The sequence below is a fragment of the Podarcis muralis genome, chromosome 8 (assembly GCF_964188315.1).
Source record: "Podarcis muralis chromosome 8, rPodMur119.hap1.1, whole genome shotgun sequence".
NCBI lineage: Eukaryota > Metazoa > Chordata > Lepidosauria > Squamata > Lacertidae > Podarcis > Podarcis muralis.
In genome coordinates this window covers 1,229,245-1,255,046 of record NC_135662.1, presented here as the reverse complement: position 1 = coordinate 1,255,046, position 25,802 = coordinate 1,229,245, and the positions used below count along the sequence as shown (strand labels likewise).

Below are 25,802 nucleotides of genomic sequence, written 5' to 3'. Positions count from 1 at the left end.
ACACTGGACTTCAAGCATCTGGCATTGTGTGCCTCCCCATTCTTCCTCCAGACTCTGGGTCCTTGGTTTCCAAATGAGATGCAAAAGCTGCTCTCATCAGAAAAGAGATTTGGGGAGCCATGTCATCAGCTGGTGTTGGTCCACTGTGCTTCATTAAGTCCAGGGTCAACGCAGCCGTCTACCAGGAGATTTTGGAGCACTTCATGCTTCCTTCCGCAGATGAGCTTTATGGGGATGCTGACTTCATTTTCCCGCAGGACTTTGGCACCTGCCCACACTGCCAAAAGTACCAAAACCTGGTTCAATGCCCATGGGATTACTGTGCTTGATTGGCCAGCAAACTCGCCTGACCTGAACCCCATAGAGAATCTATGGGGCATTGCCAAGAGAAAGATGAGAGACATGAGACCGAGCAATGCAGAAGAACTGAAGGCTGCTATTGAAGCAACCTGGTCTTCCATAACACCTCAGCAGTGCCACAGGCTGATAGCATCCATGCCACACCGCATTGAGGCAGTAATTGATGCAAAAGGGGCCCAAACCAAGTACTGAGTACATATGCATGCTTCTGCTTCTCAGAGGTTCAATATTGCTCTATGTGCAGTCCTTGTTTTGCTGGTTTCATTTAATATTCTAATTTTCTGAGATTGTTAATTTGGGGTTTTCATCAGCTGTATGAAATAATCATCACAATTATAACAAATAAAGGCTTGACATATCTCGCTTGCATGTCATGAGTCTATCTCATATATTAGTTTCACCTTTTAAGTTGAATTACTGAAATAAATGAACTTTCCCACGATATTCTAATTTTCCGAGTTTCACCTGTAAATGATCTCTGGCAGATGGTCATCCAAGCTCTGCTTAAAAACCTCTAAGGGAGGAGAGTCAGCCATCTCTCCCAAGGTCATCTTCTGCGCTGCTGAATGGCTCTTGCCCTCATAAAGTGCCTCCTAACGTTTAGTTGGCACCTCCTTGTCCCTTGAAGCCATGGGTTCGAGTCCTCCGCTCTGGAGCAGCAGGAAACCATCTTGCCAGCCCATCAGTGCTGAGCTTGCAGGGTCCGACTCAGAGAGGGTGCCTTGCTATGTCCCTGCACTGTCCGGCAGCCATGGCTTTCTCCCAGTCCTGCCTGGAGATGCTGAGGATTGAACCAGCGACCTTCTGCAAGCCAAGCAGGTGCTCTGCCCTTGAGTTGCAGCCCTCCCCTCCTCTCACTCCCCCCAAAGTCCCAGGATCTGCCCTCCCCCTTGCTGCTTCTGAGAGCAACAAGAGACAGGTCCCCAAAGCAGGCATAGGCAAACTCTGGCCCTCCAGATGTTTGGGACTAATACTACTAATAATAATTTTTATTTATACCCCGCCTTCCCCAGCCAAGGCCGGGCTCAGGGCGGCTAACAAGCAATAATAAAAACAAGTTGAATGACTACAACTTAAAAAACAAGATTAAAATACAAGAATTAAAATATTGAAACATTAAAATATTAAAATGCAGCCTCATCACAGGAGGAGAAAGGAAAAAGAGGGGGAGGGAATCAAATTGGCTCCAAGCCAAAGGCCAGGCGGAATATCTCTGTCTTAAAGGCCCTGCGGAAGGAAATCAGATCCTGCAGGGCCCTGGTTTCATGAGGCAGAGCGTTCCACCAGGCCGGAGCCAGTGCTGAAAAGGCCCTGGCTCTGGTTGAAGCTAATCTAACTTCCTTAGGACCCGGGACCACTAGGGCGTTGCTATTTATGGACCTTGAGGCTCTCCATGGGGCATACCGGGAGAGGCGGTCCCGTAGGTACGAGGGTCCTAGGCAGTGAAGGGCTTTAAAGGTCAAAACCAGCACCTTAAATCTGACCCTGTACTCCACCGGGAGCCAGTGCGGCTGGAAAAGCACTGGGTGAATATGCTCCCATGGCAGAGACCCCGTGAGGAGCCTCGCTGCAGCATTCTGCACCCGCTGGAGTTTCTGGGACAGCTTCAAGGGCAGCCCCGCGTAGAGCATAACCACTGGTCCTGTTAGCTAGGGATGATGGGAGTTGTAGTTCCAAACATCTGGATGGCCGGAGTTTGCCTATGCCTGCCCCCAAAGGCAGCCTGTCACATCCACTCTGATCTGCTATGGCAGAATTGTAGCATCCCAGGTGAGGTCTCTCCACTGCTGCCAGCCCCCCCCCCCCCCACCGAAGAGGAGCGCAAGACTTACTTGATGAGGTTCTCTAGGAAGAGGCGAGCATTGCTCAAGACCTGGAAGACAAGAGGGGGTAGAAGTGAGCAGCAGCTCCTGCAGCAAATGCCAAGCCCAAGCCCAACCCCCCTCCTTCCAATCCCAATCTCAAAAACCGGCCATAACACTGTCTCTCAATAGCCAGCAGGCGCCTTCAGAATTTCTGCTAAAACTTTCCTGTTCAGACAAGCCTGCCCACGTCCTTAGAAATGCTGGAGGGAATTATAATCTGATTTAGTGTTTTAACTTATTGCACGTTTTAATGTATTGCAATTCTCACCCCCCACCCCCAATTTTTATGGCTTTATCTTTTCAGTAAACCGCTTGGAGGTGCGTAAATTTTGTGAAATAAATAAGGATACAAATGAGAAAATGCAATGCAATGGGAGGCTGGTCTCAGGTCCCTCCCTCCCCCAGCACTAAAGAGGATTCTGCGGGACTGATCAGTTTGGGAGGGGAGCAACTGGGGGCAACAGAGCTACAATTCTGGCAACCGGTCAGGCAGCTTAGAGAGCTGTTTGTAATAGTTTAATTTCTTGTAGTATTTCTTCATTTCCAGGTTTTTGTATTAATTTTTTCCCTTTCCTTCCTAACTCATTTACTATTTCCAATTTTTTACTTTCTTCCGACTTCCTCAGATGGGCATTCTGTTGTATTACTGAGCCCCTTAGGACTGCCTTGCATCCGCCCCAGACCCCTTTCTCATCCACCCCTTGATTGAGGTCCAACTCAAAATACTCTATTATTTTTACCTTCCTCTACTATTTCTCTACTGGTTACTATTTCTTCATTTAATCTCCATTCTGCAATGTGAGCTCACCTCCTTATGGAAGTTTTCAATGTTCTAAGGGTTTCATATTTTATTGGAAGCCGTCCAGAGTACCAGAAGAACAGGATAAAATTAATTAACTTGATATCATCATTATTTTGCTGTGGGATGGGCAGCAGGACAAGCCACGCTGTCTTGCCACACGCCTTCCAGCCCGGGTGGGTGAGTTTCACCCTGAGCGGTTGCTACAGAGGAGGAGGACAAGAGATGGAAAGATAGCGAGGCATGTTGCTAAACCACAAGCCTGCCTGCTTCCTGATTTCCCAATCAAGGGTGAGAAGGGTTAAGTCCCGGGAGCAAAGGTCGTGGGGAGCAAAGGTGGAAGGGACTCCGCAGGGCCCCCCCCTCCTCTTTCAACACCACCCTCCTGCTGCGCTCTTGAGCTCGCCTCTCCTTCACTGGGGACAGACGGACCGAAGGGAGCTTAAACAACATCCGAGCTGCCTTGGAGGGAAAAGGGAGCATTTCTTCCGCCCAGCCCACCCTTAACATGGCATGCAGGGCAAGGAAGTGTTCTCCACCCTGCCAGCACCCCACAACAAGGAGGGGGCATAGCAGGAGGGATCAGGCCCACAAGCCACAGTTTTCCCCTTAGGAAGTGTGGGGAGGTACTTCAGCAAAGGGGGGCTTCAGGAAGAAGATGGATAGGGATGGGGATGCACAGGCGGCAGTTCAAAGTGCGGGGTCTTTTCGGGATTGGCCCCTGACATGCTGGCTGCAGCTGAACCCAAAGCAGAAAGGTTTGGGGGTTGAAACTGGAAAGCCCCGTACACAAAGAGGGTAAGTGGGAGAGAACAGGCACTGAAAGCTAATTTTCCATTAACATCCCAGTCTGGAAGTTGAGCCTGTCCTGGAAGCATCCCATAGCTTTCTATCCTGGCAGGCAGGGCAGTCTCAGAGTGGAGCCCAGTGGCTAGGGGGCCAGAGAGCGCTCTGGGGTACGTGCCAGCTGCTGCCATCGCCTCTCCTCACCTGGGCAGCAAGAGCAGAACCAGCCAAGCACCAAGCCCGCCCCCCACCCAAGAGGGTTGCAGGAGGAGAATCAAATCAAAGGGCCTTCTGGCGGTTCCCTCGCTGCGAGAAGCGAAGTCACAGGGAACCAGGCAGAGGGCCTTCTCGGTGGTGGCGCCCTCCCTGTGGAACGCCCTCCCACCAGATGTCAAAGAGAACAACAACTACCAGACTTTTAGAAGACATCTGAGGGCAGCCCTGTTTAGGGAAGCTGTTAATGTTTAATAGGTTATTGTATTTTAGTGTTCTGTTGGAAGCTGCCCAGGGTGGCTGGGGAAACCCAGCAAGATGGGTGGGGTATAAATAATAAATTATTATATTATACCACTACTACAGAGAGGCTGCCCATCTTTCTTTCCAAGTCCTGCCTGCTCAGTTTCGCAGACTAATTCCAGGCTTCGCCAATGCCTCTGTGCACCTTGGCAGGACCAGTTTCTGCTGGGGCTGCTCCTTACCCAGAGTAACTGCAGCAACCCAGCCAGATGGGCAGGGCATAAACAAACCAAAAAAATGTAAGTATTACTACTGTTATTAGAGGGACGTATTGGACCAGACTACCCTGTTTCCATCGCAACACCAAGTGCACCGGGTAGCCCACAAAGTCAGCATGAAGGCAGAGACAGGCATCCCTCAGGCATGTGTGTGTGTGTGTGTGTGTGTGTGTGTGTGTGTGTGTGTGCCCCAGCACCTCATATTCACAGGTACCCTGCTTCTGAACTTGGAGGCTCTCTTCAGATGGATGGAGCATGCCTCCACTGACTTGATTGCTTGATTACCTGAAGGAGTGTCTCCACCTCCATCGTTCTGCCCAGACACTGAGGTCCAGCTCAGAGGGCCTTCTGGCGGGTCTCTCACTGCGAGAAGCAAAGCTACAGGGAACCAGGCAGAGGGCCTTCTCGGTGGTGGCGCCCGCCCTGTGGAACACCCTCCCTTCAGATGTGAAGGAAATAAGCAGCTATCTTATCTTTAAAGACATCTGAAGGCAGCCCTGTTTTTAATACTTAATGCTGTATTGTTTTTAACACTCGATTGGGAGCCGCCCAGAATGGCTCGGGAAACTCAGCCAGATGGGCGGAATACAAATAAGTTGTTGTTGTTATTATTATTGTTATTGTTGTTATTATTATGCTAGCCAAGAGTTAAGCAGCCAGAAGGAGGGTTATCTCGCCCCATGATTTGTTCAAGCATTTTGCCCAGGCTGATTAAGGCCTCCTCCCACAGCAAAGGCACGCAGTTTCACTTCATTTTTTGCGAGAAGTGAGGATACAGGGAACCAGACAGAGGGCCTTCTCAGTGGTGGCGCCCGCCCTGTGGAACGCCCTCCCTTCAGATGTGAAGGAAATAAGCAGCTATCTTATCTTTAAAGACATCTGAAGGCAGCCCTGTTTAGAGAAGTATTTAATACTTAATGCTGTATTCTTTTTAACACTCGATTGGAAGCCAACCAGAGTGGCTCGGGAAACTCAGCCAGATGGGCGGCGTATAATAAATTATTATTATTATTATTATTATTATTATTATTATTACCCCAGGAGCCAGCATCCCGGGACCAGATTGCCGGCCTATCGACACCACAATAGCCCTTCTGTGCCATCAGGGATGGCCACAACGGCCTCCTTGCCCCTGGAGTGTGTCCGTCTGCCTGGCTCCCAGGCAGCTCCTCTGCAGTGAAAAGATCCGGGTGCCTCTGTCTGGGGATTGGCAGCTGCTGCTGCTGTTGCTGCCGCTGGGAGGCTCAAGAGAGCAGAGGTGCTGCAAGAGACCTGGCACGAGGTGCCAAGCAGCCTCAAGGAGGGCAAGGGCAGAGGGGCAAACTCTCACTACTCACCAGCATGACAACACACCAGTTCAATATACCCCGGTAGTTGCTGTAGCCACTGGCTGAGCTCAGCAGGGAATCCTGAAGTCTGTGGCATCTGGGAGGGAAGGAGGAAGAAAGGAAGGATGGAGAGGTTAGAGGAAGCAGGGGCAGAAGTAGGCTGGCCCTAGACGCAGGCAGGGAGAAGAGGTTAATGCACAGCCACATTCGCACCGCACCCCAAAGCACGCATGCCCAACACCTTCTGTGGCTTCTCCCCAGTGCTGACTGGGAAGGATGCGCATTGGGAGTCAAAGCATCTGGGAGGCACTGGGGTTTTTGCGGAGGGGGGCTCTGCTCCACAGGAGGCTGCGAGGGCCACCAACTTGGGAGGGCTTCAAAAGGAGGTTAGACCAGTTCATGGAGGGCAGGCTGTGGACCTTTCCTTCCTTGGGAGGTTTCTCAGCAAAGGTTCGATTGCCACCTGTCATGGATGCTTCAGCTGAGATTCTTGCATAGCAGGGAGTTGCAATGTTCCAGAGCTGGGCGATATACCATATTGGCCCGAATATAAGCCGCACCTTTAAAATTCGGGGGGGGGGGGAATAAAAAAAGACAATACCCGACTATAAGCCATTCCCTTAAAATTCCGCAGGCACTCTCACCCGTTCCGATTTACCGTATGTCTGTTTCAGCGGCGATATCGCAAAAGCCAATTTTTGTAAGGTTGCGAATTTAACTTTTCACAGTCGGAATTGGGGGGGGGGGTGAGGCTTATATTGGTATCATCCAAGAAACTGGTTTGAAGTCCATATCATGATATTGGTTGCATAATTTTTGACCTGGCAATATATCACAAATCCTGATATGTGTGTTCAGAAATCACAAGGGGGGGGGACCATGAATGCCTCTACAGCAGTGTTTCCCAACCGGTGTTCCGCGGCACACTAGTGTGCCGCGACACGTTGCCTGGTGTGCCGTGGGAGGGAGGCGGGCGAGTCGGGCGGCTAGAGGCGGGGCGGCGGCGGCGAGGAGAGGCCGCCCAGCGCGGGGCTCTCGCCGTCTGCCTGCCTGGCTGCCTGCGTGGCGCTGACGTCACGGGGCTGTAACGTGCCCCACATAGGCACGCTTAGACCCTGGCTAGGAAGCGCCTTTGCCCTTGCCTTTTGCTCTCCTTACTTCCAGAAAGCTGGGCTGGTCGCCCGCTCCTCTCGGCGGCGGGAAGTGGTGCCGCTGGGAGCTCCGGGAGGCGGCGGAGGGGGCGCCGTGGGCCGGGAAGCCCCTCTCCGTCGGGGCCGGCAGGCGGCTGCCGCTGCTGCTACGGGTGCTGTACAGCCTGGTGCTGGCGATGCCTTCGGAGCCGCCGCCGCCTCCGCTGCTGCGCGGGAACTCCTTGAGCGAGCGGCTCAGCTGCTTGCCTTTGCTGCGGAAAACCTCGCGCTTGTAGGTGCCGCTGGCTTGCGGCGTCGGCGCCGCGCTCTTGGGCAGCGGCTGCAGCGTGCGCTCCGTCCTGCCGGGCTCGTTGGTGAAGTGGACGGGCCTCAGGAAGCAGATGTCGATGCTGGACTCGGACGAGGCCGGCGAGCACGCTTCGAAGGCGGGCAGGTTCCGCAGCGGCTCCACCTCCTCGTAAGGGTCGCCCCGGTACTCGAAGCCCTCGTAGTCCGGCGCGAAGCCGGAGCTGTCCTGCAGGAGGTCCGTCGCCGAGGCCCGCCGACGGGGCCGCTCGCGGTTGCCGTCGGGGCCCGTCGAAGGAGGCGCGCTGCTGCCGCCGTACTCCAGGTCCGGGAGGGCGTGCAGGGAGGCGGCCAGAGCTTTCAGGTCGTGCTCGCTGAGCTGAGAGGGCGCCAGGTCGTGCTCGGGCCGCTGCCCGTCCGTTTCCCACTCGCAAGGGGAAGCGCCTTGCAGGCCGTCGAGGCCTTGCTGGGGGCTCGCTTTCATGTGGGACCTCGAGTGCCTTGGAAGGGAGACCAATCAGTGTCGGATTTAGGTATAAGCTAAACAAGCTATAGCTTACCATTACCTTCTATGCTGTTACTATTTTTTAATTTTTTTTTTTACATAGGTAAAAAGTGACCTTTCCCCATCTGGCATGGTGGTGTGCCTCAAGATTTTTTTCATGAAACAAGTGTGCCTTTGCCCAAAAAAGGTTGGGAAACACTGCTCTACAGAGCTCCATCCTTATTTCAGACATTGTGAGATATTGTTGGAGGCCGCCCAGAGTGGCTGGGGTTACCCAGTCGGATGTGCAGCATAGAAATAATAAATGTTAGTCGTATTATCATTATTCTCTCAGTACATCACAATGCTTATAGCTGGTGATACCTTGGTTTAAGAACAGTTCTGTTTAAGAACGATTCGGTTTACGAACTCCGCCAAACCAGAAATAGTGTCCCGGTTTGAGAACTTTACCTTGGTCTAAGAACAGAATCCGAACGGTGGACTGGCACCAGGAGTAGGAGGTCTCATTAGGGAAAGCGTGCCTCAGTTTATGAATGGTTTTGGTTTAAGAACGGACTTCCGGAACGGAAAAAGCTCCTAAACCAAGGTACCACTGTATATCACAATGCTTGGAAAGCAGGTGTTGCCCAGCCCTAGTCGCTTCCAACTCAGATTCTATGATTGGGCTCTCAATAACTATTACAGTGGTACCTCGCAAGATTAAATTAATTCGTTCTGCGAGTTTTTTCTTCTTGCGAGTTTTTTGTCTTGCAAAGCACGGTTTCCCATAGGAATGCATTGAAAATCAATCAATGTGTTCCTATGGAAACCGCTTTCAGACCAGGTCCGGGGACAGTCTGGCCCCCCACCTCTTCTGAAGGCTGGGGGGGGGGGACAAGGGCTTTTCTTCCCACTGCCAGCCTTCAGAAGGCTGTTCTGAAGGCTGGCGGTGGGAAGAAAAGCCCTTCTCCCCACCTCCCACCCCGCAGGCTCCGGGGACAGGAGGGCTTTGCTGCCGCCCGCCAGCATGTTAAAAGCCCCCGGGACAGCGGAGACTTCTCCGCTGTCCTGGGGCGATTTTAAAATGCTGGCGGGTGGCAGCGAAGCCTCCGCTGTCCCGGGGCGATTTTAAAATGCTGGCGGGCGGCAACGAAGCCTCCACTGTCCCGGGGCGATTTTAAAATGCTGGCGGTCGGCAGCGAAGGCTTCGCTGCCACCCGCCAGCATTTTAAGATCACCCGGGACAGCGAAGAAGTCTCCGCTGTCCCGGGAAGGCAGGCGGTGGGGGGGAGGAAAGACTTTTGCCCCCCGCCGGCCTTCAGAAGAGGTCCAGGACCTCTTCTGAAGGCCGGCGGTGGGCGAAAGTCTTTGCTCCCGACCGCCAGCATTTTAAAAGAGGTCCCCGGAGATTTCCCTATGGGCTTTCTTCTTGCGAAGCAAGCCCATAGGGAAATTCGTCTAGCGAAGCACCTCAAAAAACGGAAAACTCTTTCTTCTTGTGAGTTTTCCGTCTTGCGAGGCATTCGTCTTGCGAGGTACCACTGTATCCAGAGAAGCTGTGCTCTGCCCTCGCAGTCGCTGAAAACCTTGAGAGAGGAGGGGGCTCTTGTGCTTGGATCCTGCCTGAGGATTTCCCGTGGGGGCACCTGGTTGGCCACTGTGAGTTCAGGATCCTGGACGAAGAAGAAGAAGAAGAAGAAGAAGAAGAAGAAGAAGAAGAAGAAGAAGAAGAAGAAGAAGAAGTTTTATTTATACCCCGCCCTCCCTGGCCAGAGCCGGGCTCAGGGCAGCTAACATCAATAAAATTTCAATAAAAACGTACCGTATTTTTCGCCCTATAGGACGCACTTTTTCCCCTCCAAAAATGAAGGGGAAATGTGTGTGCGTCCTATGGGGCGAATGCAGGCTTTCGCTGAAGCCTGGAGAGCGAGAGGGGTCGGTGCCCGTTGGGTTCCCTAGGCTTGCGGATAGGAGCCTGCATCTAGAAGCCCGGGTCGCGCTGCACAGCGCGCCCCAGGCTTCGGTTCCCCGACCTGGTTTGGAGGCTGGCGGTGGGGAGAAGCACGCTTCTCCCTGCCACCAGCCCCACAAGCTCGGGGGACAGCAGGGAGGCAGAACGCCGCCATCCCACTGTCCCCCAACCTGGTTTGGAGGCTGGCGGCGGCAGGAAGCGCCTCTTCATGACCCCCTGGACCAGAGCACGCCAGGCATTCCTGTGTTCCACTGCCTCCCACAGTTTGGTCAAACTCATGTTGGTAGCTTTGAGAACACTATCCAACCATCTCATGTCCATGGAGTTTTCTTGGCAGGGATACTGGAGTGGCTTGCCGGTTCCTACTCCAGGTGGATCATGTTTGGTCAAAACTCTCCACTATGACCTGTCCATCTTGGGTGCCCTGCTTGGCATAGTTCATAGCTTCTCTGAGTTATTCAAGCCCCTTTGCCATGGCAAGGTAGTGATCCATGAAGGGGCCAAAGTCCATCATGGGGGCCTAACCTGGCGGTTGGCTTTATCCGGCCCCTGTTGCAGTTTAATTCCCAGGGCAGAATCCTGGGGGGGGAAAGCTCAACAACTTCAAACCTAAAAAAAGGTCAACAATTTTGGTTGGCCCTTTGGTCGGCCCTCACGGCCCTTCACTTCATCAACCATATGTCAGGAGTGCTCTGATGGTGTTTCCTGCTTGGCAGGGGGTTGGACTCGATGACCCTTGTGGTCTATTCCAACTCTATGATTCTATGAAACCTGGCCCTCTTTGAAAAAAGTTTGGACACCACTGAATTAGGTTCATGAGGCAAGAGGGATTCTTCCGCATTCTCCAGCCCAACAATCTTCCATCCCCTCCACAAATCTGAGCCATTTCCCCTACTTGACCCCAGGGTGCTTCTTAATCCCAGGACTTAAGCCCCAAGCAAGGCAGTGTTGCTGGAGCATCCATCACAGCCCCTTAATCTGTTTGGATAAGCCTTTTATCTCGATCTCTTGGCTGAGCTGGAGGCCAGCCACCCACTGGGTACATTCCACCTAGAAAGGGAACTGACCTAGCAGGAGAAAACCACATTCTCCTAGGCAAGCTTCCACTTTTTCGATACGGGAAGCCTCACAAAGATAAGAGGTGACATGACCGAAATTTATAAAATTATTCGTGGCATGCAGTAGGCCTGGGCAATGTCTGGTTTTCAACATCATCAGCTAAACACTGTGATATACTGTACCGATATCTAAAGTAAGGATGGAGCTATGCAGAGCCATGGGCTGGGCTTCACAGTTTTCCCCGCAACGTGATTTTTGCCGGCTCCTGCTCCTAGGATTCACTGCCAGGGGAGAAATGAGCCGGGTTAACAGGGACAGCAAGAATGTACAGAACAGGCTTCCTCAACCTCGGCCCTCCAGATGTTTTTGGCCTACAACTCCAATGATCCCTAGCTAGCAGGACCAGTGGTCAGGGATAATGGAAATTGCAGTCTCAAAACATCTGGAGGGCCGAGGTTGAGGAAGCCTGACATAGAAGCATTGGCTTGCTTCATGGTTTTCCCCACATTGTGATTTCTGCATAGCGTGCAAGCACGCACACACACACTCTTGTGAAATATCACCAGGTCAACACTTATGAAACCAAAAACATGATTTGGACTTCAACCCGGTATTGGGCATTATATCGATATATTGCTGAGGCCTCTGTTTAGTTGTGTCTGACTCTTAGAGAAATTAGACAGAGAAACGTTTCATGCAATGCAGTTAAACTCTGGAGCTCTCTTACGCAGGAGGCAGGGATGGCGTTAAAAGATAGGACGAATTCATGGAGGAGGAGAGAGCTATGGATGGCTGTGGGAATGTCTAGGACAGTGTTTCCCAACCGGTGTTCCGCGGCACACTACTGTGCCGTGAGACATCGGCTGGTGTGCCGTGGGAGGGAGGCGGGCGAGTCGGGTGGCGAGACGCGGGGCGGCGGCGGCGAGCAGCGGCTGCCCAGCGCGGGGCTCTCGCCGTCTGCCTGCCTGGCTGCCTGCCTGACGCGCAAACCCCCGGCGCAGGCGCCCCGCTTGTTGACACGGGAGGGGAGGGGGGAGAGGAAACGCTGCTGGTGTCGCTGCTCCTCGGCGGCGGCTCCTCCTCTCAGCCCGCCCTGCCTATATTTGCACCAATCCCCGCCCACTAAAGCATTCGCGCCTCCCAATGGGAAGCCTTGCCGGGCGGCGGGTGCTGCTGCCTGAGAGTTCTGAAGCCAAGCCCACTTTCCCAGAGACTGGCGGTTCTGAGGGATCCAGGGCAGGGCCGGCGCGCGCGCGCTTCTTGCTGCCCGGGCGCTTGCTCTAATCCCGCCTTCCCTGGGAGGGAGGGATGGCGGTGGCCGCGAGCGTCCGGGGTGGGGCGCGCGCTGGCTCTCCCTGGCGGCCCCCGTGCCTGGCGTTCTATCAGTGCGCCTCCTCTCTCTTTCCCCACCCATCCTCCACGTGCTGCGCTCTAACCCGGAGTTAGAAGCAAATTAGAACACGCCCCCCGTGTGTGGTGTGTTTTTTGTGCTGCTCCTCTTTTTTTAGGGCTTTTTGGCGGCTTTTGGGACGGCGTCGAGGGGTGGCCGCCTCAGCTGCCGCCGTCCCTCAGTCCCTCGCTCTGCTGCCTCCTCCCACCCCGGCAAGGGGGAGGGAAAAAACTTTCACTTTTGTGCGTCCCTCCCGGCGTGACGCTGCGCGCTGACGTCACGGGGCGGGGCTTTAATGGTGGTGTGCCGCGAGATTTTTTTCCGGTAAACAGGTGTGCCGTTGCCCAAAAACGTTTGGGAAACACTGGTCTAGGAAGGTAGGAGAGGATACCTGACTGCTCTAGGAATACATCCCTCCTTGCTCCTGGCCATGATGGAAATGCTTCTGAATGCAGTTTCTGGAAACCACAGGAGAGAAGAAGGATCTTGCGTTCGAATCCTCCTTGCAGGCTTCCAACTAGGGCATCTGGTTGGCCACTGTGAGAACAGGAGGCTGGCCTAGATGGGCCCTCATTGGCTTGATCTAGCAGGCTCTCCTTATGTCCTTATGGATCACTGCTCATTCCAAACACCCCTTCAAGATTACGGAAGTTGCCCACAAGTGATTAGCTCATAAAAGCAGATCAGTGCCTCAATGACTGCCTCAGACACACACATACCGGGCAGCTTAGACGAAGTTCTCCAAGGGCCGAAATATTGTGGGGAACCTGGTGTTCTATTCACCTGCACATTTTTCAAGTTCATGCCCCTCAGCTGCCGGTCCCAAAAAAGGTTATGAGTCACTAGAAATAGTACAGTCATAAAAAGGTAAAGGTAGCCCTGAGGACGTGGGTGGCGCTGTGGGTTAAACCACAGAGCCTAGGACTTGCTGATCAGAAGGTTGGCGTTTCGAATCCCCGCGACGGGGTGAGCTCCCGTTGCTCGGCCCCTGCTCCTGCCCACCTAGCAGTTTGAAAGCACATCAAAGTGCAAGTAGATAAATAGGTACCGCTCCGGTGAGAAGGTAAACGGCGTTTCCATGCGCTGCTCTGGTTCGCCAGAAGCAGCTTAGTCCTGCTGGCCACATGACCCGGAAGTTGTACGCCGGCTCCCTCGGCCAGTAAAGCGAGATGACCACTGCAACCCGAGAGTCGGTCACAACTGGACCTAGTGGTCAGGGGTCCCTTTACCTTTACCTTTACCCCTGACCTTAGGTCCAGTCGTGCCTGACTCTGGGCTTGCGGCGCTCATCTTGCTTTGCTGGCCGAGGGAGCCAGCGTACAGCTTCCGGGTCATGTGGCCAGCATGACTAAGCTGCTTCGTGCAAACCAGAGCAGCGCACGGAAACGCCGTTTACCTTCCCGCCAGAGCGGTACCTATTTATCTACTTGCACTTTGACGTCCTTTCGAACTGCTAGGTGGGCAGGAGCAGGGACCGAGCAACGGGAGCTCACCCCGTCGCGGGGATTCGAAACGCCAACCTTCTGATCAGCAAGTCCTGGGCTCTGTGCTTTAGACAACAGCGCCACCCACGTCCCAGTAAAGTCATACCTCAGGATAAATACGCTTCAGCCTAAGTATTTTCGGGTTGCGCCCCACTGCGACCCAGGCGTTACTTCCGGGTTTCGCTGCTTGCGCATGCGCAGATGGTCAAAATGACGTCACACGCACGCACAGAAGCGGCGAAACGCGACCCGCGCAGATGCACTGTTGCGTCTTACGTTCTGTTCTGGATGCGAACGGGGCTCCGGAACGGATCCCGTTTGCATCCCGAGGTACCACTGTATTAAAAACCCAAATGTCTCAAAATACCACCTTCTGCTTTTAGGAGCTGTGATGCTGGAACTGCAACATAGAGCCCAAGAGCCCAGCAAGGAGGGGAGCTGAGTTCAAAGGGCTCCCCCCCCAAAAAAAAAAACCACCGCCGACAACGGAGCGTTTCTGGGTCAGCCATGCTCAGCGGCAGCTCAGCTCAGATTCCTTGTGCCCTTTGAGCAGAGACGCAGGAGCCCAGCCTCCTGCTGCTACCTCAATCGAAGAGCTTCTTTCTGCCCCACAATAGTCCTTGCTCCTTCCGGCTTTGCAGCAGCCACACCGTTTGACGCTCTTTTGATCAGGCCGCTGAGCCCAGTGTCTCCTGGCCAGACTACAACCGCCGGCCTCCCCAGGGAGGAGGCACAAAAGCCATTCTTGCCCAAGAGTTGCCTTAAGCATCTGCAGGGGGAGGCGGAGACCCCTCCGTGCGAAAAGGCCTTTGCCCAAGTCCTTGGAAGGGAAAGCCTTACAGCAGGGGTCAGCAACATTTTTCAGCAGAGGGCCGGTCCACCGTCCCTCGGACCATGTGGGGGGCCGGACTACATTTTGGGGGGGAAATATGAATGAATTCCTATGCCCCACAAATAACCCAGAGATGCATTTTAAATAAAAGCACACATTCTACTCATGTAAAAACACACTGATTCCCGGACCGTCCGTGGGCCAGATTTAGAAGGCGATTGGGCTGGATACGGCCCCTGGGCCTTAGGTTGCCTACCACTGCCATACAGAGATAGAGGGACAAACGGTCCACAATCCCAGGCTGGGAGTAGAAGAGGAATAATAATAATATTATTATTTATTATTTATATCCGGCCCATCTGGCTGGGCTTCCCCAGCCACTCTGGGTGGCTTCCAACACAATATTAGAAAACAGTAATGCATCAAACATTAAAAGCTTCCCTAAACAGGGCTGCCTTCAGATGTCTTCTACAAGTCTGGTAGTTGTTGTTCTCTTTGACATCTGGTGGGAGGGCGTTCCACTGGGAAGGCGCCACCACCGAGAAGGCCCTCTGCCTGCTTCCCTGTAACTTGGCTTCTCGCAGTCAGGGAACTGCCAGAAGGCCCTCGGCAGTGAACCTCCGTATCTGGGTAGAACGAAGGGGGTGGAGACGCTCCTTCAGGTCTACTGGACCGAGGAAGACTCATTTGTTGCTCAGCTGTGGGCTCCCTAGGAATCCTGGTGCCATAAGCCGCTGCTTATCTGCCAGAGCTGGAGGGCCAGTTGTCCCCAGCATGGCCACCTCCACGTCTCCTTCCAAGGCAGCTTTTGGCAAGTGAGGGAGTGAGGCACCCAATCTAGACCAAGGATCTGCTCCACCCCAGCACTGAGCCCCAGGCAAGGAAACCAAGGTGTCGCCATTTCAATAAAACAGGGCTGGCAAACAGGACAGAGAGGGCCTGCCACTTCTGTTTGCAAAACAGGCGAGGCACAAGCTGGTGAGACCTGCTGCCAGGTATCTTTTGTCCAGATTCTTAGACAGGTAGAGAGCAACCAGTTGAGGTGACTCAAAAGACAGGCAGGATCCAAAGTTGTGGAGTAGGTCAGTTTTTTACGCAAGTTGGGTGGCCTCCTGTCCCGTATGACCTAGTTGGGATTCCTGAATTGCAGGGGGCTGGACTAGATGGCTCTCGGGATCCCTTCCAACACTACAATTCTACGGTTCTAATTGTCTTCCACTGCGGGAACTGCGGGAGGCAGTGGAAGACAGGAGTGCCTGGAGTGCTCTGGTCCATGGGGTCACGAAGAGTCGGACACAACTAAACGACAACAAATTGTCTTCCACAGGTAGGCTGCGACCCACTCCTGGGTCACATCGTGGCCTAAGGAGCCTAGTCCCCACCCTGGCACTGCAACATCAGCTAGATTTAACATGCACAGGATCGCTAGGGACTAGTAACTCAGGTCTCGGAGAGGCTCCTTTCTATGAAACAGAATGCCTCTTGGCATTTAACAGTCCAGAAGCAGCTCCATTTTGGCACAAATCACATGTCTCAAAATATGCAATGTCTAACTACCCTCTTCCTCCACCCACAACTAGAGCCACTGTTTAGTTATGATCATTTCCCTCCGCAACAGTAAAGGCTCCTTGGAATACCTCCATCCAGGTACCCACAAGGTCCACAGCTACTTTGTAGAAGCAAAAGGTCCTGCTGTATCCCACATCTTCAGGACGCACACACACACCCCAGACCACTTTTGTTGTTTTGGTGCAATTTGCATTGCAAGTCCTAGACGGAGTCTGCATCCTTTGTACCCCATCCCAGGCCAGTCAGGTGCAGCGCCTCAGAGGCAGCCCTCCTCCACAAGCTTACCAACAGGCACCTGAAGCTGCTGAGAGGCGACCCGGAGATTTGGGATGAAGAACAATCAATATGCAGGTGCTACCTAAAACCGCTTGCTCTTTTCATGCAGTTCCAGTGAAGGAGCAGAAGTGCTGGTTCAGCACAAGGGACTGGCTGTGTAATGACACACATTCCAGAGAAAACAGAAGTACCTGGGCAGGTAGTCCAAGACAACAGTATTCAGGTGCTAAATGGGTTTTTGCTCCACCTGCAGAACAGGTAGCTCTCTGATCCACCTCTGTTGATGGATGCACACTTTGCTTCGGGGTTTCAAAGCTGCTCCGGCTACAACCTCACCCAGATAGATGTCCTGGGCTGACGTTACCCTGGTCTGATGCCCCCTCCAGTGTTTCAGACCGTGACTCACATCAGCCCCAGCCAGCAAAGCCAGGAGTCGGGTCCCAAGGCAAGATGAGAAGGGGCAGCCCTGTCACCTTTGGGAACCCTCTGATGCTCTTGGAAGAAGGGAGGGGGGGCAAGAATGAGATGCACTTGCCCCACCAAAAGCCCTCCATGGCCCAAGGGCATCTGGCTCCCTCGCCCATATTCACAGGGGAATGGGACAACGTCATAGCTATCTGCAAATATACCACCAGGGACTGCTCAGCCTCTCTGCATCTACTGGGTTCTTCCTCCTGCAATCCCAATTTAACACCTAAAAGGTAAAGGGACCCCTGACCATTAGGTCCAGTCACGGCCGACTCTGGGGTTGCGGCGCTCATCTCGCTTTACTGGCCGAGGGAGCCAGCGTACAGCTTCCGGGTCATGTGGCCAGCATGACTAAGCCGCTTCTGGTAAACCAGAGCAGCGCACGGAAATGCCGTTCACCTTCCCGCCAGAGCGGTACCTATTTATCTACTTGCACTTTGACGTGCTTTCGAACTGTAAGGTTGGCAGGAGCAGGGACCGAGCAACGGGAGCTCACCCCGTCGCGGGGATTCGAACTGCCAACCTTCTGATCGGCAAGCCCAAGCAGCACAGTGGTTTAACCCACAGCGCCACCCGCGTCCCTTAATCTAACACCTAACTCAACCCAAATATGATTCTGCACCACCAGCATGAGCCCCAAAGCAGAGGGTCAATGTGAAGGAATGTGCCTGCATCAAGCCCTCCCAACACCTGAGCCTTTCTAAGTCAACGTGGGGGCTTTGCTGAGAGTTGGGGGGGGGGGCTTTTGCAGAGACCCTGCCTGGCTCTTTATACAAGGCCAGAAAAGACTGTAGCTCAAGGAGAAATGTCCATTTCAGGAGGCAAACCCAGCCACCCTCATTCCTCCTAACTATTGATAGAGCAAGTCTAGGAGATGGGCAACATTTGGGAAAGGAAGGCAGTGGCGGGTGGGGGCCACATTTGACCAGCCAGTCTGTGGGGCCTCACTTCTCTGTCCCCCCCCCCCCCAGTTTCGACAGGGTTTTGGGATTTCCCCAGGGGAAACTCCTTGTGACAGTCGGTTTGCACACCCAGGGAGCACGTTTGCAGCTGCAGGGAACATACAGAGACACTCAAAGTGTATGTGAAATCGTAGGGTGAGTCACACAGGATAGGCAGCCTGGCCATGGGGGGAGGAAGGCAGAAGGGGAAGAAAAGCAGCCAAGAACAGGGTCAGAAGTCGAACCCGAGCGGGGATGGTGACAGGAGCCACACCCTGCTCCCTGCTCCTCTTTATTGCCCTGCTTTGCCCCTTGAGAAGAGGCCGGCTACTTTATTGGGGGCAGGGAGCACAGGGAGGAGGGAAGGGGGGTTGGTTTACCAACTCTGCTCAGAGCTTACCCTGGGCGTGAAATGGGTGCCCTAGAGCCATCATCTCAGCAACCCATTTCTACCCCAAACTAGATTTTGGGGGAGAAGGAAGTAGAACAAGGGTCAGCAAACTTTTTCAGCAGGGGGCCGGTCCTCTGTCCCTCGGACCTTGTGGGGGTCAGGACTATATTTTAAAGAAAAAGAAAAGGAATGAATTCCTATGCTCCACAAGTAACCCAGGGGTGCATTTTGAATAAAAGGGTACATTCTACTCATGTAAAAACACACTGGTTCCCGAACCGTCCGCAGGCCGGATTGAGAAGGTGAATGGGCCGGATTCGGCCCCCGGGTCTTAGCTTGCCTACCCATGGGGTGGAATGAAGGGGGGAAACACATAAGCCCCCTGTGAGTTTTTCCTACCCTGTTTCCCCCAAAATAAGAGTGTCTTATATTAATTTTTGCTCCCAAAGATGCGCTAGGTCTTATTTTCAGGGGGTGTCTTATTTCTCCATGAAGAAGAATACGGTACACATTTATTGCTGAACCCCTCCAAAAAAGGAAATTTATTACCTGTATACGGTACAACGCCTTCCAGTAGCTTCGGGGGCCTTATATTCCGGAGTTGCCTTATTATTGGGGAGGCGTTATATTACAGCCAGAGGCAAAACTGGAAGTAAGTCTTATTTTCGGGGGATGTCTTACTTTCGGGGAGTACCTCTCCCGCAAGGTAGTGCAAAGGGAGGGACCCCCCCAAACCTTCCTGCGTACCTGGCAACAGGTGAGTCCCTCCTCCTCCCCCCCCCCGGGCCCAACGCAGGTAAGGGCCGCTCTGGGGGTCCCGGGCGAGGGGGACCCTGTCGAGACCCCCACTTTCTTCCGCCTCCCCCCAAAGAGGAGGGGCAGCAGCGCCCCCCATGGACCCCCCAGAGCCCCGGGTGTCCTTGCTGCCCCTCAGAGCCCCCCAGGAGGGATGAGGAGACGGGAGGGGGAGCTGAAGACCCCACTGCCCCCCGGGGGTCCCGCCCCGTCCAAAGGGCAGCCTCCTCCCCCCCCCGCGCCCAACGCAGGTAAGGGCCGCTCTGGGGGTCCCGGGCGGGGGGACCCCGTCGAGACCCCCGCTTTCTTCCGCCTCCCCCAAAGAGGAGGGGCTGCAGCGACCCCCACGGACCCCCCAGCGGGGGGGGTGTCCTTGCTGCCCTTCAGAGCCCCCCAAGAGGGATGGGGAGACGGGGGGGTCACTGGGGCGGAGGGCAGCCTCCTCCCCCCGCGACCCCCCACCCCCGAGGACCCTGAATGGGGGGGGGTCTTCTTGAGGGGAGGGGGGCGTCCTGTCACGGCGGCGGTTCCGAGGGGCGCCGAGTTTACCTGAAGTCTCCGCCCTCGGGGGGGTGGGCGGCGTCTCCGGCGCCCCTCCGCTCGCCGCCCCCTCCTGGGGGCGCCCCCGCCGCCGCTCGCCGCCCCGCCGCTCCCCGCTCGCCCATCCCGCCGCTCGGCTCCTCCGGCCGCCGCTGCTGCTTCTCCTCCTCAGGCGCGTCCCCGCGCCCCGCCCCCTCGCAAGCGGCCTCCATGACCCGCCCGCCAAAACTTCGCCTCGCGGACGCCGTACGCCCCGCGCGGAGCACCACGGGAAGCGTAGTCGCGGGACGAGGCGCCGCCGGTCGGAGGCGGAAGGAGGGGAAGGAGGGGCCTTTTGTACTCGGGCGCCGCGCCCAGAGCATGCTGGGAGGCGTCGGATTGGAGGGTGGCCGCGGGGGCTGCCGGGAGTAGTAGTTCTGGGGGAGGCGGCCTCCCGGAGATTAACCCTTTCGAGGCGTCCCTGCTGGAAGTTGCGCCAAGCTGCTAATTCTATTGTTGTTGTTACGTATATAGAAAATAAATAAATTGTCCAGTGGCAGCTTAGAGACCAACTAAGTTTGTTCTTGGTATAAACTCTCGTGTGCATGCACACTTCTTCAGATACATGTTTAGGGAAGTTTCTTTTCTTTTAATAAATAATATTTATTAATTTTCCAACAAATTAAACACAACACTACAAAAAACCAAAAACAAAAATACAATAATACAATACAGTACAAAAAACACTACAAAACACTAATACATACAACTAACAAAACAAAACAAAAACCATTTAAAACCCAGTCCAATTTCAATATCTTTCTTTCACTTATTTCCACGACCTCCTCACACCTCCCTTTTTGTATTCCACTTCTATTAATTGTTTCAGCAATTCCTTTCCATCTTCCTCTGTTTTCTGTTTTTTGTTTAGGGAAGTTTTTAATGACTGATGTTTTAATATATTTTTAATCTTTTGCTGGAAGCTGCCCAGAGTGACTGGGGAAACCCAGCCACATGGGCGGGGTATTAATAATAATAAATTAGTATTAGTATTAGTATTAGAGAAATCACCTTGCCAACAAAGGCCGGTATAGTTAAAGCTATGGTTTTCCCAGTAGTGATGTATGGATGTGAGAGCTGGACCATCAAGAAGGCTGATCGCCGAAGAATGGATGCTTTTGAATTCTGGTGCTGGAGGAGACTCTTGAGAGGCCCATGGACTGCAAGAAGATCCAACCTCTCCATTCTGAAGGAAATCAGCCCTGAGTGCTCACTGGAAGGACAGATCCTGAAGCTGAGGCTCCAATACTTTGGCCACCTCATGAGAAGAGAAGACTCCCTGGAAAAGACCCTGATGTTGGGAAAGATGGAGGGCACAAGGAGAAGGGGACGACGGAGGACGAGATGGTGGGACAGTGTTCTCGAAGCTACTAACATGAGTTTGACCAAATTGCGGGAGGCAGTGGAAGACAGGAGGGCCTGGCGTGCTCTGGTCCAGGGGGTCACAAAGAGGTGGACACGACTAAATGACTAAACAACAACAATTCCTATCTTGCCTTTTCGCCAAAGAGCTCAGGGTGGCTGCACACTTCTCCCCATCTCAATTTTTATCCTCACATCAACCCTGTGAGGTAGGATTGGCTGAGAAAGGCAGTGCCTGGTCCCCAAAGTAACCCAGTGAGCTTCATGGCTGAGAGGTGATTTTAATTCGAACCCACTGAAATCATTATGGATGAATCAAAGTGACTCGGATCTATTGATTTTAACTGGTCTACTATTAGGATGAGCAAAGTTGGGTACAACTTACAAAAAATTGGTCTGATTTGAAATATTTAAAATAGGTTTTTTAATGAATAAATAAATGTATAAATAAACATACACACTTACATTCCTTATCACATCCCCATCAAGAGCTGCAACACTTTGAAATTTTGCAAACTCCTTTGCAAAACAATTACATAGAATATCTAAGCAAGTGCTGTTGCAGTTCCAACTTATCTATAATTTGGGATCTGCCTATAACACTTGTTAGGCAAGTTGCTTGGCCAATGGCCCCAATGGTTGATGTTCCACATAGATGGATGCCTGGATATTTTTTCATAAGGGTTTTAAATGGAAGAGGCCTTTGGACCCTGGAACAGGGCACCCTTTACACCCACCGGCACATCTCAGCTCAGGAGAATAATGTGTAAACTCTGTGTGAGACAGGAGAGAGTCTGAAAGGATCTTGAGGTGTCCCTCACTGGGGATCTGCTTTGAGGTAGTGGAGCTGATGGCTGGGAGTGTAGCTTCCGTCCACCTATGCTCTACTTGCATATTTGCAGATAAACCAACTGTTTCAAAATTCCACATGCCTCCTGCACTGATCTCTCTTCCAAAAGGTAGCCAGCCTGGTTGGAGATGGAGTTGTTAGATACTGAAGGTAAAAAATTATCTAAAATGTACAAGCTTTTGCTGGAGTGGCATACGAACGATGAACAAGTTAAATCGGTGATGATAGATTGGGCAAGAGATTTAGGACATAATATAATGTTTGAGGACTGGGAAAGATTGTGAAAGAAAGGGGTTAAGTTCACCGCATGTACTTTGTTAAAGGAAAATATTATGAAGATGATGTATAGATGGTATCTGACTCCTATAAAATTAGCAAAGATGTATCATAATTGTGATAATACATGTTGGAAATGTAAAGAAAAGGAAGGAACATTATTTCATATGTGGTGGACCTGCCCCAAGGTGAAAGACTTCTGGGAAAAGATTTATAATGAATTGAAAAAAATGTTGAAATATACATTTATAAAGAAACCAGAGGCCTTTCTTCTTGGAATAACAGGTTTGGAATTGCCCAAGAAAGATGTTAAGCTATTTTTATATGCCACAACTGCGGCTCGTATTTTGTTAGCTAAAAAGTGGAAAACTCAAGAATTACCAACAGTAGAAGAATGGCAGATGAAGATGATGGATTTTATGGAGCTAGCTGATCTAACCGGAAGAGTCCGCGACCAGAAGGAGGAGGAACACCACGAAGAATGGAAGAAATTTAAGGATTATTTAGCTAAATTTGTTAAGCTAAACTAACTGGAAACAGCTTCCAGATACTTAATGGGCTTAGGATTGTATTTATGTTAACTGATAAAATAATATGTTTAATACAAGAAGGAGAAGACTTAAAGATGTTAATGTTTAATTTAAAGGGTACCAAAATTGAGATTTGGAAAACCGTTATAAGGATATGCAATGAAATTCAACTAAGGGGAAACGAGGAAGTCGTTTTACAAAGTTAATAACTGTTATTTGCAATTAGGTTATGATTTATGTTTGTTATGTTTTGTTTGTTTTGTGTTTTTGTTTGTCATTAATATTGTAAAAACCAATAAAAAAATTATTTTGGGGGGGGGGGGGAGGTAGCCAGCCTGGCCTTGGAACTTGTCATCACTCAGAGAAGTGCAATCGTGTATTGACACCTGTTGGCCAACATCATCAAGAGAGTCAACTGATGTGCAATAAATTCATTAGCAGTCATTCAGCATTGCATGCACACTTGTTAGCAGTAATGGGGGGGGGGGATAAGATGGAAAACCTAACCTTTCTCAACCTGTGGGTCCCCAGATGTTGTTGAACTACAACTCCCATCACCCCTAGCTAGCAAGGCCAGAGCTCAGGGATGATGGAAGTTGTAGTCCAACAACATCTGGGGACCCACAGATTGAGAACCACTGGTAGAGGGGGGAGCTCCCTGTGGTGAAGGCAGCTCTTGTAGGGCTAGCAAGATTTCTTGGGGTACCAATGAAACATAGGAAGAGGCCTTATCCTGCGTCAGACCTTTGCTCCATTTAGCTCAGTATTGTCTACACCAAGCTTCCTCAACGTCAGCCCTCCAGATGTTTTGAGACCACAATTCCCATCATCCCTGACCACTGGTCCTGCTAGCTAGGAATCATGGGAGTTGTAGGTCAAAAACATCTGGAGGGCTGAGGTCTACACTAGCTAGCTCTCCGGGGATCAAGCAGGGGCCTCTCCCAAGGCTACCTGGAGACGCCAGCGATTTCAGGTGCCCTTCTACTGAGCTACAGCTCATTCATATCAACACCTGCTATAGTGCGAGCCTGCTTATTGAGAAGTAGTAATAATAATTATAATTGGCAAACCTAGACAGCATCTTAAAAAGCAGAGACATCACCTTGCCAACAAAGGTCCGTATAGTTAAAGCCATAGTTTTCCCAGTAGTGATGTATGGAAGTGAGAGCTGGACCATAAAGAAGGCTGATCGCCGAAGAATTAATGCTTTTGAATTATGGTGCTGGAGGAGACTCTTGAGAGTCCCATGGACTGCAAGAAGATCAAACCTATCCATTCTGAAGGAGGGCCTGGAGTACTCTGGTCCATGGGGTCACGAAGAGTCGGACACGACTAAACGACTAAACAACAACAACAATAATAATTATAATAATTTATTATTTGTACCCCGCCCATCTAGCTGGGTTTCCCCAGCCACTCTGCGCGGCTTCCAACAAAGATGAAAAATACATTAAAATGTCACACATTAAAAACTTCCCTGAACAGGGCTGCCTTCAGATGTCTTCTAAATGTCTGGTAGTTTTTCTCTTTGACATCTGGTGGGAGGGCGTTCCACAGGGCGGGCGCCACCACCAAGAAGGCCCTCTGCCTGGTTCCCTGTAGCTTTACTTCTTGCAATGAGGGAACCGCCAGAAGGCCCTCAGAGCTGGACCTCAGCGTCCAGGCAGAACGATGGGGGTGGAGACGCTCCTTCAAGTATACAGGACCGAGGCCATTTAGGGCTTTAAAGGTCAGCACCAACACTTTGAATTGTGCTCGGAAACATACTGGGAGCCAATGTACGTCTTTCAAGACCGGTGTTATGTTGTCTTGGCGGCCGCTCCCAGTCACAGCTGCCGCATTCTGGAGTAGTTGTAGTTTCCGGGTCACCTTCAAAGGTAGCCCCATGTAGAGCATGTTGCAGTAGTGAGCACGTTGTATTAAAAAGTGAGAGATAATCAGAGTATGCACCACTCTGGTGAGACAGACTGTGGGCAGATAGGGTCTCATTCTGCGTACCAGCTGGAGCTGGTAAACAGCTGCCCTGGACACAGAATTGACCTGCGCCTCCACGGACAGCTGTGAGTCCAGAATGACTCCCAGGCTGCACACCTGCTCCTTCAGGGGCACAGTTACCCCATTCAGGACCAGGGAGTCCTCCACACCCGCCCTCTCTTTCAGTTCAATGGGACTAAAGGAGCAAGCCTATGTCTACTCAGAAGTAAGTCCTATTGGGTTCTATGGGGCTTACTCCCAGGTAAGTGGGATTAACACACTTACTCCCAAGTATGTGTGCATAGGCGAATAGTAACCTTAAAGGCACAGGAGCCTTGCCCCAGAGGAGTGGGGGCCCTGCTGCCATAACGAAACCCATGAAGAAACAGTTCAGTTTCCTCCCCCCAGCTCCAGTGAGGAAGCTGAGTGTGTTGCAAAGAAGGAAAGGAAGGACAACTAACTGTGTGTTAATTTTCTGTATGAATGTAAACTCAAAAAAATTCTTTGTCATCACATAGTTCGGGGGTGGGGAGGAAATGAGAATGGCTGGGATCTGGTATTGTGGGTGGGGAAGTCCACAAGCAGATAAAACAGGCAAGTTTTCAAGAAGGTGATTGCATCTGAACTTTTGAGGAATGGTGAACGTTGCTCAAGTCAATTGCAGAAAGAGGCTTGTGACCTGGATGAGGCAAATTAGACCATGACCTGAAAAAAGAGACAATGCACGTACTTATGTACACCAAGAGAATCTTTAATAACAATTATATACACAAAAAAATAACTGGAGGGGTTGGGGAAGCAGGTGAATGCAGGTGTCCATCTCAACGTCATGTCCTTAAAAGGGAATTATGCCAATTAAGATCAAACACAACTGCCTTGCCGTGGCGAAGGGGCTTGAATAACTCAGAGAAGTTATGAATCATAGAATCATAGAGTTGGAATAGACCACAAGGGCCATCGAGTCCAACCCCCTGCCAAGCAGGAAACACCATCAGAGCACTCCTGACATATGGTTGTCAAGCCTCTGCTTAAAGACCTCCAAAGAAGGAGACTCCACCACACTCCTTGGCAGCAAATTCCACTGTCAAACAGCTCTTACTGTCAGGAAGTTCTTCCTAATGTTTAGGTGGAATCTTCTTTCTTAAAAGAAGCTCGGCCATGCAGGGCCACCCAAGATGGACAGGTCATAGTGGAGAGTTGTGACCAAACATGATCCACCTGGAGCAGGAACCGGCAAGCCACTCCAGTACCCTGCCAAGAAA

General features: G+C 52.0%; 1 protein-coding gene across 1 annotated transcript in view; it reads right to left on the bottom strand.

Moving 5' to 3' along the window:
- Positions 1 to 19,736, bottom strand: part of DGAT1 (diacylglycerol O-acyltransferase 1) — a 36,611-nt gene extending 16,875 nt beyond the window's left edge. Inside the window, exons 1-3 of the mRNA XM_028735962.2 lie at positions 19,519 to 19,736; positions 5,882 to 5,969; positions 2,193 to 2,233 (exon numbers count right to left, since the gene is read on the bottom strand). Of these exons, the coding sequence (XP_028591795.2) occupies positions 2,193 to 2,233; positions 5,882 to 5,969; positions 19,519 to 19,721 (332 nt within the window). The 5' untranslated portion in view covers positions 19,722 to 19,736. The remainder of the gene's footprint in view (positions 1 to 2,192; positions 2,234 to 5,881; positions 5,970 to 19,518) is intronic.
- Between the last annotated feature and the right edge of the window lie 6,066 nt (positions 19,737 to 25,802).